General features: G+C 46.6%; 1 protein-coding gene across 3 annotated transcripts in view; it reads right to left on the reverse strand.

Moving 5' to 3' along the window:
* Nucleotides 1–3,023: 3,023 nt before the first annotated feature.
* Nucleotides 3,024–22,151, reverse strand: part of LOC149361328 (uncharacterized) — a 304,360-nt gene continuing 285,232 nt past the window's right edge. For 2 of the 3 annotated variants that reach the window (XM_089572661.1, XM_089572662.1), the window contains exon 6: nt 5,969–6,462. In XM_089572661.1, the coding sequence (XP_089428787.1) occupies nt 6,156–6,462 (307 nt within the window). In that variant the 3' untranslated portion in view covers nt 5,969–6,155. Of the gene's footprint in view, nt 4,321–5,968; nt 6,463–22,151 lie in introns of those variants that run through there. The other variant, XM_089572663.1, reaches the window with a different exon arrangement.

Genomic DNA, 22,151 nt, shown 5'->3' on the forward strand with positions numbered 1-22,151 from the left:
TCCGACGGGGCCAACTGGTCAGTGGCACCAGCTGTCCTGGCGAGCGCGTTCTACATAGCGCCGCAAATGCGCTAAGCTCGAAGGAAGACCCTTACAGCTTATTTTCGCTTTTTCTAGAGCGATCTAGAATGAAGACTTTATCGGTTAGGGGAACGGGGAATATGCCTACTGGCACCCTGTTATTTCCTGTCCCGCCAACCGGTTGTGTCCCCCTATTCTAAAGCTCTTAAAACACGTTTAAGCTGGAGCACATCTGATGGAGTTTGGAGTAGGGCGCATGAGGCCTGCGGAGAGTGGGCAGTGCGACAGGCGGGTCTGCAATAGGTAAATTGGTTCTTTGGGAAAGGAAATGACGCAGTGTCTGTGTCACATATGTCGGTGGACACCTCAAGCGCGCTGTAAAGAAGCCATAAAGGAACGTGTGAGAGAAGAAAGGGAAGAAGTGCCGTTGTGGAGGGCTTTGGAATAATTTAGACCTCCTGGGGATCTCTAACGTGCGCTGGCATCGCACAGCACACGGGCGCCTTTTGCGTTTCGTCTCCATCGAAACGCTGCCTGCGGGCTCGGGTTCTCAGACTCGGTAGACGAGCGCCCTAACCACTGAGCCATCGCAGCGGGTCGGGACTGATCTGCTCCTGTCAAATTGGATCTCGTATCTTGTAACGCTGCCTTTGAAATTGCCAACCGGAACGGGACAGCTGAGGGATGCTTACGACTGCTTTTCATACCTGCCTTTTGTTCATCCGTACTGCGTTCATAGAGGTGGAGGAAAACCTGCGTTTAACAGCGTTTTAAAATCAATCAGGACACACTTAAGCACTGTTGACATAAAACACCTTTGGGATAAGAGCACTCACTGCTACCTCAGCCAGTGATTGATACCGAATTTCCTAACTGTTATCTGTGCCTCAGCTGGGCAGTGTTTAAAAGCAGCATTTAGTAGCAGTGGGTCACTGACCGCGGTGTCTTGTAATACTCCACTGGGCAATTCCGGAAGTAAACAAAATTGGGTTTTTATTGCTTGACTAGATCGATCACTGCAGAGATGCCAAAATTATAGCGCTTGAAATTTCATTTTATTATTCTTGTTTAGGTACTATCTAATAATCTGCTGACTAATCACAGCTGAGAGCGAAAGCAGGTTTTTAATGTCTGACTATACAAACAAGGGAGAGATAAGGAAATTCTTTCGCTTAAAACTTGCATTATGCGGACCCGACGCATAAAGACAAAAGCATTTTTTAGCCGGAAACACTTTATGGACGCTATATTTGTACGTATATTGTAATATTTTAGTATGACAGTTACTACATCCGCAGACCACGACAATTTTTCATTTTTTCTTGGTATTAACGTTGTTGCTGTTGTCAAAAGCGTGCCCCATTAGTTTCAATGGGAGTTTTAAGAGCTCGATGCGATAGATGGAAACAGGGAAAATAAAGATTTCGGTACACAGCCCAAAGGACCATTACCTTAAAGATTTCCATACCAGTATTGTGCAATTACTCACTATTCAGTATTTTTTTTTTCATGAATCTTAGACATGTGCCTTCGTGCTTAAGCAGTAACAACGCTCTAATTATGTGGCCAGATGTTCACGGCAGAATTACCTGTGTCCGACTATAATTTGTAATGAAATTAATATTGCAAATTTGGTACCTTCCACAGGATCATGACGATGCAGGTCTTGAAAGTCTTCTTAAAGCCATCCTGGCGAGAATAGGACACGAGGAAGAACCGACCAAGGTAATGACAGCCGTTATTTCCACACGCGTGGTGTCGATATACCTTAAATGCACACATCTGCTCACAGTTGTACCGATGCTCTATTCTGCAGAGGGGCAAGCTCACAATCCTCCTCTAACTGCCACTGGTGGTCGATCCACATGGGTGCTTGGTAAAACACCGAACACTCTTGACGCACGAAAGCTGCTCCTACTTCTCGCCTTTCACTTCCCCATATCGCTTCCAATATTTGCTTCACGCCATAACTACTGTGCCCACTCCCTCCGCACAGCAGCTGCTGCTAGGCTTCTTTTATGCAATAAGTGTAACCGTGCAAGTCACCACTGCCACCGCAATTTTGCCCTTTGCTGACGCCTGCGACACCGCTAGAGAATGGAATATGAGATCGACAACCCTCGCTCTGAAGTCTCATTTTGCTCGTTTGTGTACAAACCGCATAACGAGGATTTTTAGCCTATAGGTTACATAAGCCTCTGTCCCGAATTTACTGCGTTTTCCCTCAATTGCCCTCGGCCCGTCGTCTAAATCTAATTGAAGCAGTAGAGCATAAGAAAAAAATCCAGAGGGGGCCTTTTAATGTGATTATTGTAGAGCAGCCACTAGCCTCTTAAGGGGGGACGCTGCGACTAAAATAATTTTCGATGCTTATACACCGACAGCTCAATCCAGGCCGATCAATAATTTTTATGCAGTTTTCAGAATAGCATATTATTTTCAGCCAGCTGGTAAAATTGCTAAGCAATTACAATTAACATTCTTGTAAAGTCAACCCGGTGACGTTGAACAATCAAAACAAACAAAATAGAGGTCATCATTGTATTCCTCAGTGTCAATATTTATGCTTTCATTCTAAAATGCTGCAAGGATGAGTGATCGCAGAAAATTTGAAAGCTGAGAAAATTAAACTTAATATATTTGCATACCACGTTTTACTCGACCAAAAGCAAGATCAAACCCGGCAATAAACGATGCAAGCAGAGATGTCCTTTGTGTTTGCATCGTTTATCGCCTTGTTTGATCTTCCTCTTTCTTCCTCTTGGTCCAAAAAAATTTGGCTGCTGACAAGGGAAGATGGCGGAATGCCCCATTCGCAGGGGCCACTAGTAGCGAGATTCGCTCAATTTTCGACGACCAGACATTGATGAAGTGCATATTTAGTAGTATTTTGCTACGAGTCGGGTGAGGACCCGATTATTGAAAAATTATTTTAAATACAGGACTACCACCTAATGACTTTTAAGTATTGAGCCCCTTCTCATTTCCTACCGTGGGGAAAATATATGTCAGTATTTGAGGTTTTTCTTTTAGTTTCCGGCTAGAAAACCACCACTTCAGGCCCCATTGCTGGGCACGCCATTGGTCCAGTAAGTCAGGCGCCCTCCGCCGAGTAAGTAGGAGGTATAAAACCTGTTAAAATGAGCGTACACTGCAAATGGGACATATAAGATCGCGATACAGCATGCCGTTGGGCTATTTGGTGCATCGTAAAACTGTAACAAGAGGGGAGTCATAGCGCATACAAAGACGCGTGGACAGGCGCTGGCCTTCAAACTGCGCTTTTTTGAAACCTACAGGGGCGGTGAAAAGAAATGCGAACACAGCAGCTTTTTAGCAACCAGCTTAAATCACGATAAATAGAAATAAAAGCGCAGCGCGTAGGCACCGCGTTTTTTGCGCTTCTTTCCATCGCGATATAACAATTACCGCGCGTAATATCGGACGTAAATGTATCCTCGACTACTCCCATGCCACGCGCATTGATGACGCCTTTCATCATTATTACTTACCGTCCATGTAAGCACGCTTCAAAGATTTCTTGCTCTTGAACAACTCCTCAGTTTGCCTTTTTTGAAGCTCCGGCAATAGACGAATGTCTTCGTATAAGTCTTTTCATCCTAGGGAGTTATCCTGCAAACGTGTAACGCAAATGGTTTTCTGTCCTATATACTTTCCCAAGTCAACGGACTGCGATAACTACACCAGCCTCGCACTCGACGAAGGCTTTCACATGTCTTATCTTATAGGCCCCTTTTTATGCCATTGTTTATAAAGTTAGACTTGTAATTCACAGTCGCTGTGTTTAAAGAACAAGGAACGTGCATGCCTGGAGGGTAAATGGTGATCAAAGGTGTCATCAACGCCCGTGTCTTGTGAGTAGTTGAGGATGCGCATGCGCCGTATGTTTAGTTCAAACAACAATTGTTCTAATAAATCACACTGGCAAGTAGAGTGCCCACCCGTCTCTTAACGTCTCGTTTTATTGCGTAGGTGTCTTGTACCCGCGGAGACATCCACTGCGTTAATTTAAACCTGTAACGTCAATATTCCATTCAAAACAGCCGCTCGAACCGGGACCGAATATGAACTAGTCGACGCGCTGCCCCAGATGCTTCTCGGAAATTCCATGAACGAGAGTCGGATGAAGCAGCATCCTAGCAAGTCCAGAAACGCAACTGAGGACGCATCTGAATCACCAGGCTTCCCGCGCATCAACGGCGCGCGCCTCCATGCCGCAGGTGGTCACTCTAAACTTTACGTCCCGCTGTGTTGACGAGCTCTTCGAAAACCGCCGGCCTGCGGAAAACAAAGTGGCAGATTGCACATTATTAGAGAACGGCGAGGGAACGTCTGAAAGTGGCGTTGGCGGTCAAACGACAGTCAATAAGCGCGGCATGAAGGAGGCAAGAGGGTGGAATCTTTCGTTCAGGAAATCTCGAAAAAAATGACCGTCTCGGGTTGGCGACATTAGTTTTCGACATACAGGCGAAATTTGGTGGTTGAGGAATGAGGAATTTTTGAAAAATTATCGTCGCCAGAAAACATTAGAAAACCTCCATTCTATATGCCTTCACATTTCATTACCAGCTGCCATAATGCAGTCTGCTTGGTCTCAGTGAAAGCGCTGTCCTCCGGAGAGAAACCACCCCATAAAAGCTACCTCTCGATTGGCTGGTTTGTGCAACGTGACAAATATGTAAATAAGCAAAATATAAGCAGCATCAGCGAAGATTCGACGTCGGCAATTCACAACATCGGACATCATTCACGATAGTTGGGGAAAGCAAAGCTGCCACTTGAAATCGAAAGGGTAGACGCGGGACACAAGGCTCGAGTCGGCATCCGGCGGTGGCTGCTACATAGTTGTTTTGATAGGCCAAACTTTGAGCGCAGCCGGCTCTGGTGGATTGATGAATATTCCCCAAAGCATCGGACGCTACGGACGCCGTAGGCGCCTTCTCAGCGGCGCCCAACTGCACGGGGAACAAGGAAAGCGATAAACGATGCCCCCTTTTCAGGGATACGGGCCAGTGTGACTCCCGCTAGGACCGTGTACTGTCGGTTTACAGTGCGCCTCTTACTGCGCCCTCCTCAGGACACGTCGGTGATCGGTTTCGACGTTCGCTTTCAGGCTCACCTACTTACAATCCAAGAACCACTGTGGCGACGAGGTGAATGTTTTCCGGCATCGCGTTACTTTATCTGCAACCATGCCTACCTTCGGATCAATTGAGCAAATCCACTGCGGAGGAGGAGCTTGGACGGAGTACTTGGAGCGTGTAAATCTCTTCTTCGATGCCGACCGCGTTCCAGAGGAGAGGAACAGGTCCGTGTTCTTGACCTGCTGCGGCCCAATACCTACTCCTTAAAATGGAGCCTGCTGACGCCTAAAACACCGCATTTCGCCGTGCTCTTGGGCCCCTACACTGCAAAGCCTTCCGTGGAGGCTTGCGGCTTCAAATTCAATAGTCGCTCTCGCCAACCGGAAGATACGTCAGCGACTAATTACATCACTTAAAAAGCTTTCAGCAAACTGAGTGGGTACGGCACCTTCTTTCCTGACATGCTTAGGGACAGACTCCTCTGCGCCTGTAATAACGTGCCAATGCAGCGGCACCGGCCTTAAGAATCAAACCTAACGTTCGAGTCGGAAGTCAAGCTCCTGTTTGCAATGAAAATGGCGAAATAACTTTAGCATACTGATGCAAGCTCGAGTATGGCCGAAGCGCACCCAGTTCACAGTGCCATGCCCAGCGCATATGAAACAGACGATAAGTTGCTATCGCTGTGGAGAGCTGCTCTATGCTGCTCAGGCAGGCCTCTTAGAATGAAGGTGGACACTGGGGCCAGTGTCAGTGCAATTGGGGAGGCCGCATTCCAACAGTGGCTTCCTGAGCTGTTAGTAGACCCCTGAGACGTGATTCTGAAGAGTTATTGCGGAAGAATGACACCCGGTAGGGTAAAGGTAACCGTTCCGGTCCAGGTCAAACGAAGAGGGGCAACCCTGCCTTTATTTTTAGCTTCGGACCAGTCTCCAACCTTTCTCGAACGAAAGTGGATCAGTGCGCTGCAGCTCGAACTCAATGACGTCAGATACATTGAATCACGAGCGTTAAGGAGTTGCTTACTTGCTAGAAAGAAGTATTTTCAGAGGGACTATGAACATTCAAAGGTGTGAAAGCCAAAATTGTCGTCAAGGAAGATCCAGTTCCTAATTTCTTCAAACCGCAAACAATTCCTTTCGCACTGCAAGACAAGGTAGCAGACAAGTTGCAAAGAATAGAACGATAAGGGGTACTTACACCAGTAAGAACATCCGACGGGGCAGCCGCAGTTCCTGTGCTGAAGTAAGACGGCCGCGTGCGCACATGTGGCGACTTCAAGGTCACTGTGGTGACGCAGTGCTCGAAAAATATCCCCTTGCCGCGATTCGAGAACCTACGGGAGAAATTTTGAGGTGGCCGAAAATTTGCGAGGCTGAAGACATTACCAGCAGGTAGAAATTAACACCATGCCACAGAGGCTACTGACCATCAACACGCCTCAAGGCCTCCTTCAGTACACCGGGTGGCCTATCGGAGTAGCTTCAGCGCCAGCCATATTCAAGAGAGAACTAAAACATTTGCTACAGGAGATGCGACACATCACCGTGTACTTTGATAACGTCTTGATAACGGGAATAGACTACGCAGAACACTTGAAGAACGTGGCCAGTGTGCAACAGCGTCTACAGCAAGCAGGCGTCAAGCTCCATTTAGATATACGTTCATTCTAGCAACTGTGGACCATGTCATAAACGAAGATGTCGTGAGGGCAACAGCAAGGAAGATAGAAGCTGTCCTGAATGTCACAAGTCCCAAAGATGTCAGGCATCTTCAACGCGTTTTCCACCTAAGCTTTCGACAGTTGTTCGGCCCTTGAATATGCTACTTACAAAAACTCTGTGGAAGTGGGTAAGTGTAGAGCACCTAGCTTTCAGAGAGTTAAGATGTACTGTCTTCTGCATCGGTACTACATCATTTCGATTCGTAAAAGCAAATCTTTCTCAACTGCAACACTTCGTCATCAGGAATAGAAGCTACTCTAGCGCACAGACAAAACACGGGAACATCCTATTGATTTCGCATTGAGGAGCCCAATTAAAGCAGGAAAAAATTAGTCAGCTATTAACAGAAGCCTTGCCTCAATTTTTTGATTCGTGAAAATCACCCAGGTGTGGAAAAAAAGACAGCAGTCGCACGGAGCCAGATCTGGTGGGAAGCGGTCAACATCAACATTGCACACAAAGTGCGATTTTTAAAATCTTTCGACCCCAGGGAATGGGACGGAAATCATGAATCCGTGGCCGTTTCCGAATAAACCATAGTCTAGACTGTTTGTCAACTTTGGTGGTTCATATCAGACTACTTTTTCAGCCTAGTCAATGCCTACTCTAAATGGGTAGAGATGCTTCCCTTTTATGCACCTTACGCGGACGACATGATTCGATGCCTCCGAAGCATATTTTGCGCACATCGCATACCAGACACCATTGTCTGCGACAACGGCACCGTATTCACCAGGTATAGGTACGCAGACTTCGTCAGCAAAAACGGCATCCGGCGAAACCGGATTCCGCCATTGCACCCAGCATCGAATGGAGCAGCGGAAAGCGTCATGCAGACAATTAAGAAGGCGGCGCCTGGGGATGTCCAAACATCGAGCGGATCCTGCTTTCCTGCAGAACGACGCCACACGCGTTCTCTGGGTCCCCTCCCGCTGAGCTCCTCATGGACTGGCAGCTGCAAGCGCCCACTCAAGGATTGCACCTCGGCCTAAGAACGTATGTGGGCTTTAAGCGATTGAAGCAAAATATGCGCTGCGATAGCAACGTACGCAAAAGATCTTTGCGTTAGTCCGGCAAGCATGTCTTTTTTCGAAACATCTGACCACGCCCAGATTGGAATGCCGGAACGGTTCGCCATCCCACAATATCTTCGTCGCTTCATTTATGAGGAACGCTGTGGACCACGTGCGGCTGCGAAATAGGCCCGCCGTTCTCTCAGACGAGGAGGAGCCTCTTGCTGCACCTGGCGCGACAGCGGACAGAGCTGCCGTCCCCGCCTCATTGTGCGGGCCTCTTTCACCCCCAGCTTCGCCGTCTTCCCGGATCCGAATACTGTTAGATACTCTGGACTATAGAAGGGTCAACATGGCACCGTTCGTGCCCACGTGCCGTGCAGCAGGCTTCATACGAAAGGCAGGGATTTGACGATTTCCCAGAGCAGCGGCTGCCTTCTCAGCGGCACCCAGTTACAGGGGGAAAGAGAAACAATACTAAACGTTCTCCCTTTTACAGGAAGAGGAGCCCTCCTCGGGGCACGTCGGTGACTCGTTTCATCGTTCGCTTTCAGGCTCGCCCACTTAAAATACCATAACAGCAGTCGTGCATAGAAATGCGTCATGGCGGTGAAATTTTACCCTCAGTCCAGTCGACGCTTAGTGGAAATCTCAGCGAAATTAATTGCTACCAATTTCTCGGCTGCAGCCGCCGCGGTGGCTCAGTGGCTATAGTGCTCGGCTGCTGGCCCGAAAGACGCTGGTTCGATCCCGGCTGCGGCGGTTGAATTTCTTTGGAGGAGAAATTCGAGGCCCGTGTACTGTGCGATGTCAGTGCACGTTAATGAACCCCAGGTGGTCCAAAATTTCCGGAGCCCTCCACTACGGCGTCTCTCATAGCCTTAGTCGCTTTGGGACGTTAAACCCCATAAACCAACCAACCAACCAATTTCTCGGCTGCTATGCTACAGATCATGACCCTTTAGTAGCGCCAAATACGAAGCAGCACGAACCCTGTTATTAGAGTTCCTTTGAAACATATACGAGTACATACTGGCTACACGGACTATCGCACCACCATATGAAAGAAAAATAGGCTGCTTGCCTAGTGGTTCTGAGGTAGCGTCTCTTTGCAAGCTTGGAATTCTTTTGCATAATGCTTGCGTGCTTGTTTGGTAGGGCTTGTTTTACAAAAAAACATTATGTGGAATCTGATCAGGTGAATTATTCCTGATATTTCAATCATAACTTAAGTGACAGTTTAGAGTTCAAGATCCTTAATGTTGAAATTTTTTTGAAAAACTGCATGCTTCTTTATTGTAATTAATCTCAACAGCAGCCTCAGCGGTTCTGTAGCCGCATTTCATAGCATCTCGAGAAGCTTCAACTATTTATTTTGCAGCAAGGAGCCTATTGTCATTTGCGTGAAATATTTAGAGAACATTTTCAAATCTTTGGCTGGAAAATTATATTCTAGATACAACTGCTTGGGGGGTTTGGGGTTGTACATTGTACCCAAGAAACGGCACGACAAAAATCCTTCATGCATTTCATTCTTGACTGAATTGAGAAATTTGGACCCTTTTTTTCTGCGTTGTGCCTAAATATGCTCAAAAACTAAATTTAATAATTTTTAAGTCAGCTTGGGTGCCTTGGTGTGGTGCAGGGCGTGTCTCTGGCCGGTTTTTTCGGTACGATGCGCCAGTCGACATGTACTCCTACAAGGGCTCTTTGACTTATCCACCGTGCAGCGAGGGTGTCACGTGGCTGTATAATACACAGTGGAATTTCAAGAAACTATGGTGAGTCGCTTGGATGTTACACCATTATGAACTTACGCCGAGGCTATCTCTGGAAGGGATCACTTTTCTCCTCGGCCGGAGGCGCCGGCCAGGTGTTAAACGTAAACCCAGGTAGCGATGCAACTGCTTTCAGTCCAAGGCCAGTCTTCGCAGTCTGTGCAGATTTCGCGCGCTGAAAATATAAGGCGTGCTGCAGAAAATGTTTAGCCAGTTTTTTCTTAGCACAGTCTAGCTACCACCGATTTCTTCGTTTGTTGTGAAGTGAGCATCCTTAAGCTTGCGCACGTTTTTTTTTTAAATGGAAACTAGCGGTTGTCGCAACGATTCTCTCAAAACAGTGACATTGATTACACAAAAATAGCTTCCTTTCTTCTCAATAGATTTGCAATCGGTGCCAATGTCTATTTTAGGTTTAGGTTCATCATGGCAGTCAAAGTGTGTTCACAAACTAAAAGTGAGCATCTCACGACCTGTTCTCAGTGCCTAATTACTTAAATTCGAGATCTTTAAGCTTTTATCGCAGTGTTCTACCACATATTTCTTCGTTTCATGTGAGGTGAGCATCTGCGCCTTGAAACTGCAGACCCGAACGATGCAGGTTCGATGCCGCCCGCCGCGGACGAATTTTGATGGAGGCGAAACACTAGAGACCCGTGTAATGTGCGCTCTCAGTGCACGATGAAGAACCTCAGGCGGTCGAAATTTCCGGAGCGATTCACTTCGGCATCTCTCATGGCCTGAGTTGCTTTGGAACGTTGAACCTAATAAACCGAACCAACCAAAACGGGGCTTTTATGCACACTTCCAAATGTAGCAAGATCAATTGAACCTTCCATCAACTAAATCAGTGTCAGGTGTATGAAAAGCATAGAAACTCATATGTGAGGAGTGCGGTGGGTATCGGGTTGTGCGGTCGTTTGAAATGGTATACGTCGTTCAAATATCTAGAGACGGCTGAAAGCATAAACTGTCACTGCAGACTAATACGTGCTCTCGCTTACCCGAACAATGAGATGAATATGGTAAAGAGAGATTCCTGAAATAGTGCGCTGTGACAGAGCAAGGAGAGCGCACAAACTGGTCGAGGCTTATGATAACGAAAATCCCTGGTGGATTAGCAGTGGTAACCTTGAAGGATTGTGCGAACCCAGGTTTTTGCAGATGGACAGCAGCGCCAGGTGCTCCAAAGCGCGATTCCTTTCCTATCATGACGCGCACAGATAGAAGTCAAGCCGAAGACTTGCAGTGCACAACACTAGTGTGATCGCCTGTTGCAATAGCTTAGTGCTCATGTGCAGTGGTCAGTGATGCTTATCTGCTCGCCCTGCCGCATGTTTGACGCAAAGTCACATCAATAGTTATTCGATACCTCCACGTTGCCCAAGGAGAACCTCATTCAATGTTATAAGGGTGATGGTTGGAGCTAGCAGGTCGTTCACATGAGGTTCCATGGCGCAAAATGACGGGAAAAGGCAGGACACAGTCGCTAAACTTCAACTAAACGCTGAACTTCCAATAAACGCTTTATTGGCGCTTAAAGGTTTTATAAAGGTTCAAAGCAAGGGCGTGAGGTAGGGGGGGGGGAGAGGGGGGAGGAAGCAGACATCTTAAAAACAAAAATAAACACATTCCAACCGAAGAAAACATAAAAACTAGCTAGCACGTTTTACAAGTAGCATTGTGCACTGCATACAAGAAATAAATGTCTTTTATTGATAGCGCTTAACCGCTTACTGCACGATTCATTTATTTTTCGCTTAAAAAGTTAGTGAGCTCCAGTAATGCGAAGGAACCGATAGCAACCTAAGTTGCAAGTAAAACTATCTTGTTGCTGCGTTTCATCAAAATATTTACGCACATCATGTTGATACGCCATGGAGTGAGGGGGGCTTTTGTGACAATATAACCCCACATTAAATCACAGAAAGCTTATTCATTCAAATAAAAGTATTTTTTTAGATACCCAGCCAATTAAGCCACTAAAATGCATGTGTAACAGTAGTGGTGCCTGTTTTGTTGAAACAACTGGAAGCCGGTGGGGTGTCTTGAGGCAGAATGCCATTGCTCATCCAAGTCAAACCTAATCGCGCGACTACTCAAGGGCGGCGTACAGCGCGCCTACCTAGTTCACTACGCAAATGGCAGGTTTTTCATCCCAAAAGTGGCTTCAAGCCCCAGTGACACCAATAAGGCCATATGGTTGGCTGCTTCGATGAACACTCTGATTTAGTTAAATAGCGCACCTCTCTACGATTCCTGTTCGCCATCACATCTGAATAGGCTCGCGTATATGGTTCGCTTCGTTTGAACGCGGAAATACTCCTCAGAAAATGTGTCACTGTCTAATCTTGTATCGGCTTTGTTGTTGCCGTGCAACAACTATGCCCGTTACATCACTCTTAAATCCAGTTTCTTTGGCATCCCTTTCAATGCTTCTCCGCATTTTATGGGCCCTTTTCCTGCTTTTCATATCTTGCACTTGAAGAAAACTACCACCATTATTCCTTGCTTTCTGTCCGTAAAGATCATTTCCCTCTTCGTCTCTCTTGACTCCCGCGCTTTTGCAGCCTGTACTAGCTGTAGACAGTCTTCTTCCTCACACCACGTGCCGGGAAGATATCAGGAGGAGTAATTAAGAAGGCCGCGTAATTTTCGCGAATACGAAAAAGCATGTAACATCGCTCGATTGTGGTAATTTATTTTTAGAGCTGAATTCATGGAACACCACATAGGTTCAATTATTCATAGCTGCATGCTGCATCAAATACAATCCGGAAGTAAACACCTCTCTTATGGGCAGTTTGACGGATTATCGTGACGACAAATAGCTAATTTATGAACAAATAAATTTTGGGGGATTTCTAGCGCAGTTTCGACGCTGCACTCAGGGCCAACGCAATTCCGCTAGCTCGACCAAAGCTGTGGCCGCGAAGAACCTCACCACCGAGGAATAGCCCGCAAGCAAAACCATTTATTGGGATTTCCCAATTCTGACGGCCTCACTCAGTCGCGCGCAAGCAGCAAGGGCGGCCCGAGAAGGAAGGGTGTTTGAGTGCTGCCGGGCACAGCAAAGTACGAGTATACAGGCGAAGCTGAAGCTGCTTTTCTGCTTTTGAGAGACCTTCACAAGGGCGGGAATAACGGCCATGTCCATATTGATGAAGTAAATGTCTTTGAATGAGTAAGCTGCTGTGAATTCGAGATCCTGAACGTCGGATTCAGAAGGGAATGTCCGGTTAGAAGGCGCGCCTCAAGGCCCATGCGAGCAGGACCCCAAACGATACACCGGTGAGCGGGGTCCCCGGTCTAGAGGCTGTTTTGGAGGAGGTGGTAGTCTAGTTACGGTACCCAGCCCTGCTCGACGCTGTGCCATGCAACAACAGCTTGCCCTAGAGGGTCTCACTTAATACGGCATGCGTGGTATGCTGATGCAGTTTTTTGTTTTCGACGTAAACAAGCCCAGGAAATCGCTCTTCTCGTTAGCTCAGCCGTCGCCACGTACCACGAGGCAGTGAACATTATTCAAAATAACCGCGAATTTCCGATTTTCACTACATCTGATCGATTTTGTTGTCCGTCTGAAATGGTTGGTGCGAGCGCAGAAAGCAAGATTTTTACCGAGGAGAAAGTGTCTGCAGTGATGAGTGTCTCGCCCGAGAGCTTGGGTTTCTCAGAGTAAAACATCCCTACTCAGTTACGCGGTGTTCGCTACTGGTGACAAATAGACGATGTTAGTTGATAAATGTCTAGGTGTTATACAGCTTATTACACCATAGTGATACTCTTGCACTGTGGTCACTACACAATGTAGAAATGATTAAGGGGCTTAACGTCCCAAAGCGGCTCCGGCTATGAGGGACGACGTAGTAGAGAGCTCCAGAAAATTTCGACCGCAAGGGGTTGCGGTCTTGCACTGAGATCGCACAATGGGTCTCCAGCAGTGCGACTGCCACGGCAAAAATTGAACCCGCGTCATTTGGGAACGCAGCCGAGTGGCATAACCACAGTCACCGCGGCGGCATATGTAAATAGGGAGCACCTCTGGAGCAATTTAGTGGTAATGCATGTGTGAAAACTACTTTTAAACCAACCTCAATAAAAAAAAATAATTAAGTGCTGCATTTTTTGTGTAAAATATACGGCAGCGGTTGAGTTAGCTTTAAAGCCGACTTTTCGGTACAAATAAATGCTTTATATATTGAGCGCAGTAGCAGTGAACGTAATTCTCACTAGAGGAAAACGATTATATAGGCACATGTGCATGAAGGTAAATAGGTAATTTTCGGAGGCAAAGGAGAAACTTAGCTTTAAGTTAAGCGCAAAGAATTAAATCACGGTTGGTGGTATGAACCGATACCACTGATCAGGGGCTTGCCTTAGCCCATATAAGGCCGTCTCGGCGTATTCGTAAACCCAGAACAGACGTCTAAGCTGAAAGGGTGGAGATCCAGAGATAATGAAGCACAGATCATAGGACTCCAAGAGGTCTGAACGCATGAGAATCATTTGTAATGGATTATCTGCAGAGCTTAATTTCGTGCCTAGAGGCAGATCTGTCGGGCGTAAACATAGGCCACTTCTGTTGGCAGAACATCATTAGGCGAAATCGCATAGGTCGTACAGGACGTGGGATGGGCATCATGTGATGCACTGGTAGGACACTCAGTGTACAATAGAGGTAATTGTCGATTTCATGCGTTTTAAGCATTTTCCATAACGCCTACGAATGTCTACTTCACAGTTTTCATGCAGCTCGTTCGAGTCTCATTTGCGCCCTTAAGCAAAGGACGCGCACACATCAGGTACCCGCTATCGACGCACAAGCGGAAGTCTATTGCAAAAGACTTACCTAGTGTATCTTTGTAATTGTGTGCCTTTTTATAGTGTTTGCCTCAAGTTACATGCGTTTTTTGCTTTCAGCTCGAGGCGGTGCTCAGCAATGTACCCAACAGCGGCTCGCGGCCAAAGGTTGAGGTATGGTCGGAACATAATCTCCGCACCTATTCGGTATACTAGTTTAAATCTACCTGAGAATAAAACCTCACAGACCTCATGCCAGTGTATCGAGGACACTTGCTGCTCGCCCCACGAGTCATACATCCGTTACGAAAATGCATGTTGACTTTATGTTGAAACTACAGCAACCCCCAACACACCCTGTTGTGTGTGTGTTGAAAACGTGGAGAGTTTTCGCTGATGCAGTGTTGACAGCTTGTTGAGCGCATGTTGAAAACTGGCACATGAGTTTCTCTTGAGTATGCGTTGAATTAACACAAAACAAAATAAAGAAATCCTTTTAATATATTCTCATTGCGCCAGATGGAGTGACTACCGATGCAATTTCCGGCGCTATATTCGCAGTTTTGCTGCCATTTCTCGTTAACGTGACACTGATCTCCCCAGTCGTGTAGTGCTCCACATATACGCACAAACATACGTGTGCATACACATAAAAACACATCCATCAGATAAACAGCATGGAACAGAATTTCACACTAGGCTCTAGCATGAAATAAAAGCTCATAACTTTTCAATCGTAAGCGCAATCTCGGTTCAACCCTTATATAGCCCTGCCCACCGGTGTCCGGATTTGCGCAGGTAGTGCCCTGACGATCAGCAAAGTTATGTGAATTATTACTATTAATATTTATTTTTATGTAGTAGAAGCAATCGAGTTCACATGCATTGATCTGTTAGTTGGAGGCCTTGATTCATTCGTAAACAATAGAAATGAACCACTAAAAAAGCTCTCTTTTTTATGAGCGCACATACGAATCTTTCGATGTGGGCATGCCAGATAGAGCACATTGCACTACAAGCGCTTTTTTCTATGCCAGAGAATGAGTGAGCGGTCCACGAGAATTTTAACAGGTGCTGCATCCGTTCTTGATATGTAAAATGTGATACAGCAGCCGAAGCGTTGTCCACAAATGTATACAGTAGCGAATGTAATCATCAAGTTACTGAGATGCAGTCGAGCACAGCAATGAGACATCCCGGCAGTAACGAAGGAGGAAATAAAGGAAGCCTTAGGAACAATGCTAAGGGCGAAAGCAGCTGGTGAGCTCCAGGTAACAGCAGATTTCTTGAAGTACGGAAGAGAGATTTTGTTAGAAAAACTGCCACCTTGTATACGCAATCAATACCTTGAACCAGAAGCTTGAAAGAACGCTAACATTATCTTAATTCATGTGAATGGAGACGTCAAGGACTTGAAAAATTAGATCGATCAGCTTACTGTCCGTTGCGTACAAAATGTTTACTAATGTAATCGCTAAGAGAGTCAGGACAGCCTTAGAAATCAGTCAACAAAATAATCAGGCAGGCTTTCGTAAAGGATACTTTAGAATAGACCACATTCATGCTATAAGTCAGATGACAAAGAAATGCGCAGAATATAACCAATCCCTATATACAGCCTTCATTCATTACGAGAAAGCATTTGACTCAGTGGAAACCTCAGCTGTCATGCAGGCATTGGGGAATCATGGTTTGGCACAGTGTTATGCGAAAATATTGGAAGATATTTATAACGATTGCACTGCTACTATAGTTCTCCATAAAATCAGTAGTAAAATTCCAATACAGAAAGGTGTCAGGCAGGGAGACACAATCTCGCCAATGCTGTTCACCGTTTGCTTACAGGAGCTATTCCGGGGTCTGAAATGGCAAGAGTTGGGGATAAGAGTTAATGAAGAATACCTGAGTAATTTGCGATTCACCGATGACATTGCCTTTCTAAGCCACTCAGCGTGATTCAACTCGAGGCACTGCTCAACTTCATGTAATACAACTGTGCATTAACACAGGACGAAAGGCTGGTGCTGTGGGCGCAGCTGGCAGCGGAGCTGAATGCTATAGGGCCGGCCACTCGGTCGCCGAAAGAATGGAAGTGTAATAAACAAAATTAATAGCATAATAGAGAAATTTGTATCTTTGCTCATTCATGGACCTCTGCTATAAACATAGAACAGGTGCTACCTAAAGCTGATCTTGGGACTTCAACACTACCCACAAAGCATGCAATCGCGCCAGAACGTATATGAATTCCGAAGCGACCAGTACAGGTAACAGCGAGCAGCGTGGTGCCTATGCACCACTCTGCAGCGCGATTCAACTTGACGCATTGGTCAATTTCTTGTAATAACACTGCGCGTTAACAAATGACGAACGGCAGGTGCTGGGGGGGCAGCTGGCAGCGAAGCTGAATGCTATAGGGCCGACCACTCGCTCGCCACAAGAATGGAAGGGTAATAATGAAAATTAATAACTTAAATTAGAAATTTGCAACTTTGCTCATTCTTGGACCTCTGCTATAACATAGAACAGGAGCTACCTAAAGCTGATCTAGGGACTTCAACATTACCCACAAAGCACTCAATCGCGCCAGCACTTATTTGAATTCCGAAGCGAGCAGTAGAGGCAACAGCAAGCAGCGTGGTGCCTATGCACCACGCTGCAGCGTGATTCAACTTGAGGCGCTGCTCAACTTCATGTAGCCGCCGCGGTGGCTCTGTGGCTATGGTGCTCGGCTGCTGGCCCGAAAGGCGCGGGTTCGATCCCGGCCGCGGCGGTTGAATTTCTTTGGAGGAGAAATTCGAGGCCCGTGTACTGTGCGATGTCAGTGCACGTTAAAGAACCCCAGGTGGTCGAAATTTCAGAAGCCCTCCACTACGACGTCTCTCATAGCCTCAGTCGCTTTGGGACATTGAACCGCATAAAACAGCCAACCAGCCAACTTCATGTAATACAACTGCGCATTAACACAGGACGAAAGACTGGTGCTGTGGGTGCAGCTGGCAGCGGAGCTGAATGCTTTAGGGCCGGCCGCTCGCTCGCTGCAAGAATGGAAATGTAATAAAGAAAATTAATATCTTAAAGGAGAAATTTGTATTTTTCCTCATTCATGGACCTCTGCTATAAACATAGAACAGTTGCTACCTAAAGCTGATCTAGGGACTTCAGCACTACCCACAAAGCACGCAATGGCGTCAGAACTGAAATGGATTCCGAAAGGAGCCGTACAGGCAATAGCGAACAGCGTGTTGCTTACGCACTGCTGTGCAGTGCGATTCAACCTGAGGCACTGCTTAGCTTCATGTAATACCACTGCGGATTAACACAGGACGAAAGGCTCTTGCTGAGGGTGCAGTTGGCAGTGGAGCTGAATGCCATAGGGCCGGCCACTCGCTCTCCACAAGAATGGAAGTGTAATAAAGAAAATCATTGACTTAAATAAGGAATTTCGGCCTTTGCTTATTGATGGACCTCTCCTAAGAACATAGAACTGGTGCCATCGGAAGCTGATCTAGGGACTTCAGCACTACCAAAAAAGCACGCAATCGCGCCAGAACTTATATGAATTCCGAAGCGAGCAGTACAGGCAACAGCGAGCAGCGTGGTGCTTATGCACCACTCTGCAGGGCGATTCAACTTCAGGAAGCGCTCAATTTCTTGAAATACCACTGCGGATTACCACCGGAAGAAAGGTGGGTGCTGTGGATTCAGCTGGCACCGGAGCTGAATGCCATAATGCCGGCCACTCGCTCGCCACAAGAATGGAAGTGTAATAAAGAAAATTATTTACTTAAATGAGGAATTCCTAACCTTTGCTCATTGATGGACCTCTCCTAAGAACATAGAACAGGCGCTACCAGAAGCTGATCTAGGGACTTCAGCACTATCCACAAAGCATGCAATGGTGCAGTAACTGAAATGGATTCCTAAGGGAGCAGTGCAGGCAATAGCGAGCAGCGTGTTGCTTATGCACTGCTCTGCATCGCGATTCATCTTGAGGCACTGGTCACTTTCATGTAATACCACTGCGCATTAACCCAGGACGAAAGGCGGCTGCTGTGAGTACAACTGGCAGCAGAGCTCAATCCCATAGTGCCGGCCATTCGCTCGCCACAAGAATGGAAGTGTAATAAAGAAAATTAATAACTTAAATGAGAAATTTGCACCTTACCTCATTCTTGGACCTCTGCTATGAACATAGAACAGGTGCACCTAAAGCTTTTCTATAGACTTCAGCACAACCCACAAAGCATGCAACGGCGCCATAACTAAAATGGATTTCGAAGAGAGCTGTAGAGGCAACAGCGAGCAGCGTGGTGCCTATGCACCACTCTGCAGCGCGATTCAACTGAGGCACTGCTCAACTTCATGTAAGACCACTGCGCATTAACACAGGACGAAAGCCGGGTGCTGTGGGTGCAGCTGGCAGTGGAGCTGAATGCCATAGGACCGGCCACTCGCTCGCCACAAGAATGGAAGTGTAATAAAGAAAATTACAGCATTCATGGACCTCTGCCATGAACATAGAACAGGAGCTACATAAACCTGATCTAGGGACTTCAGCAATACAAACAAAGCACGCAATCGCGCCAGAACTTATATGAATTCCGAAGCGAGCAGTACCGGCAACAGCGAGCAGCATGGTACCTATGGATCGCTCTACGCCGCGATTCAACTTGAGGCACTGCTCAACTTCATGTAACACCTCTGCGCATTAACACAGGACGAAAGGCGGGTGCTGAGGGTGCAGTTTGCAGTGGAGCTGAATGCAAGTGTAATAAAAAAAATTAACTAAACAAGAAACTTGTATCTTTGCTGACTCATAGATCCGTGCTATAAACATACAACAGGTGCTACCTAAAGCTTATCTAGGGGCTTCACCAAAAACCACAAAGCACGCAATCGCGCCAGATCTCATATGAATTCCGAAGCGAGCAGTACAGGCAACAGCGAGCAGCGTGGTGCCTATGCACCTGAAATGGATTCTGAAATGGAATTAAATGGATTCTGAAGGGAGCAGTACAGGCAATAGCGAGCAGCGTGTTGCTTATGCACTGCTATGCATCGCGATTCAACTTGAGGCACTGGTCAACTTCATGTAATTTCACTGCGCATTAACCCAGGACGAAAGGCGGCTGCTGTGAGTACAACTGGCAGCAGAGCTCAATCCCATGGTGCCGGCCACTCGCTCGGATTAAGAATGGAAGTGCAATAAAGAAAATGAATAACTTAAATGAGAAATTTGCACCTTAGCTCATTCATGGACCTCTGCAATGAACAGAGTAGGTGCTACCTAAAGCTGATCTAGGCACTTCAGCACTATCCACAAAGCATGCAATGGTGCCAGAACTGAAATGGATTCTTAAGGGGGCATTAGAGGCAACAGCGAGCAGCGGGTGCATACGCATCATTCTGCAGCGCGATTGAACTTTAGGCATTACTCAACTTCCTGTAATACCGCTGCGCATTAACTCAGGACGAAAGGCGGCTGCTGTGAGTACAGCTGGCAGCAGAGCTCAATGCCATAGGGCCACCCACTCGCCCGCTACAAGAATGGAAGTGTAATAAAGAAAATTAATAACTTAAATGAGAAATTTGCACCTTAGCTCATTCATGGACCTCTGCAATGAACATAGAGTAGGTGCTACCTAAAGCTGATCTAGGCACTTCAGCACTATCCACAAAGCATGCAATGGTGCCAGAATTTAAATGGATTCTTAAGGGGGCATTAGAGGCAACAGCGAGCAGCGGGTGCATACGCATCATTCTGCAGCGCGATTGAACTTTAGGCATTACTCAACTTCATGTAATACCGCTGCGCATTAACACAGGACGAAAGGCGGCTGCTGTGAGTACAGCTGGCAGCAGAGCTCAATGCCATAGGGCCACCCACTCGCTCGCCACAAGAATGGAAGTGCAATAAAGAAAATTAATAACTTAAATGAGAAATTTGCACCTTAGCTCATTCATGGACCTCTGCAATGAACATAGAGTAGGTGCTACCTAAAGCTGATCTAGGCACTTCAGCACTATCCACAAAACATGCAATGGTGCCAGAATTGAAATGGATTCTTAAGGGGGCATTAGAGGCAACAGCGAGCAGCGGGTGCATACGCATCATTCTGCAGCGCGATTGAACTTTAGGCATTACTCAACTTCATGTAATACCGCTGCGCATTAACAGAGGACGAAAGGCGGCTGCTGTGAGTACAGCTGGCACCCACTCGCTCGCCACAAGAATGGAAGTGTAATAAAGCAAATTAAACACTTAAATGAGAAATGCGCACCTTAGCTCAGTCATGGACGTCTGCTATGAACATAGAATAGGTGCTACCTAAAGCTGATCTAGGCACTTCAGCACTATCCACAAAGCATGCAATGGTGAAGCAACTGAAATGTATTCTTAAGGGGGCATTAGAGGCAACAGCGAGCAGCGGGTGCATACGCATCATTCTGCAGCGCGATTGAACTTTAGGCATTACTCAACTTCATGTAATACCGCTGCGCATTAACACAGGACGAAAGGCGGCTGCTGTGAGTACAGCTGGCAGCAGAGCTCAATGCCATAGGGCCACCCACTCGCTCGCCACAAGAATGGAAGTGTAATAAAGCAAATTAAACACTTAAATGAGAAATGCGCACCTTAGCTCAGTCATGGACGTCTGCTATGAACATAGAATAGGTGCTACCTAAAGCTGATCTAGGCACTTCAGCACTATCCACAAGGCTTGCAATGGTGCCAGAACTGAAACGTATTCTGAAGGGAGCAGTACAGGCAACACCGAGCAGCGGGTGTCTATGCACCATTCTGCAGAGCTATTCAATTTGAGGCATGTAATACCGCTGCGCATTATCACAGGACGAAAGGCGGCTGCTATGAGTACAGCTGGTAGCGGAGCTCAGTGCCATAGGGCCGGCCACTCGCTTCGCACCACAAGAATGGAAGTGTAATAAAGCAAATTAAAAACTTAAGTGAGAAATTTGCACCTTCGCTCAGTCATGGCCCTCTGGTATGAATATAGAATAGGCGCGACCTAAAGCTGATCTAAGGACTTCAGCACTACCCACAAAGCACGCAATTGCGCCAGAACTGACATGGATTCCGAAAGGAGCAGTAGAGACAACAACAAGCAGCATGGTGTCTAATCAACACTCTGCAGCGCGATTCAACTTGAGGAACTGCTCTGCTTCATGTAATACCACTGGGCATTAAAAGAGGACGAAAGGCAAGTTCTGTGTGTGCAGCTGGCAGCGGAGCTCAATGCCATAGCGCCGGCCACTTGCTCGCCACAAGAGTGGAAGTGTAATAAAGCGAATTATAAACAAAATAGAAATTTGCCGCTTAGCTTATTCATGGACCTCTGATATGAACATAAAACAGGCGCTATCTGAAGCTGATCTAGGGACTTGAGCACTACCCACAAATCATGCAATGATGCCCGCACTGAAATGGATTTTGAAGGGAGCAGTACCGGCAGTAGCGAGGAGCGCGGTGCTTATGCACCATTCTGCAGTGCGATGTAACTTGAAGCATTGGTCAATTTTTTTGTAATACCATTGCGAATTAACACAGGACGAAAGGCGGGTGCTCTGTGTGCAGCTGGAAGGTGAGCTGAATGCCACATGTCCGGCCACTCGCTCGCCACAAGAATGAAAGTTTAATAAACAAAATTAATACCTTAAAAGAAAAATTTGCACCTTGCTCATTCA

The sequence above is a fragment of the Amblyomma mixtum genome, chromosome 2 (assembly GCF_055824585.1).
Source record: "Amblyomma mixtum isolate Tamu chromosome 2, ASM5582458v1, whole genome shotgun sequence".
Classification (NCBI taxonomy): Eukaryota; Metazoa; Arthropoda; class Arachnida; order Ixodida; family Ixodidae; genus Amblyomma; species Amblyomma mixtum.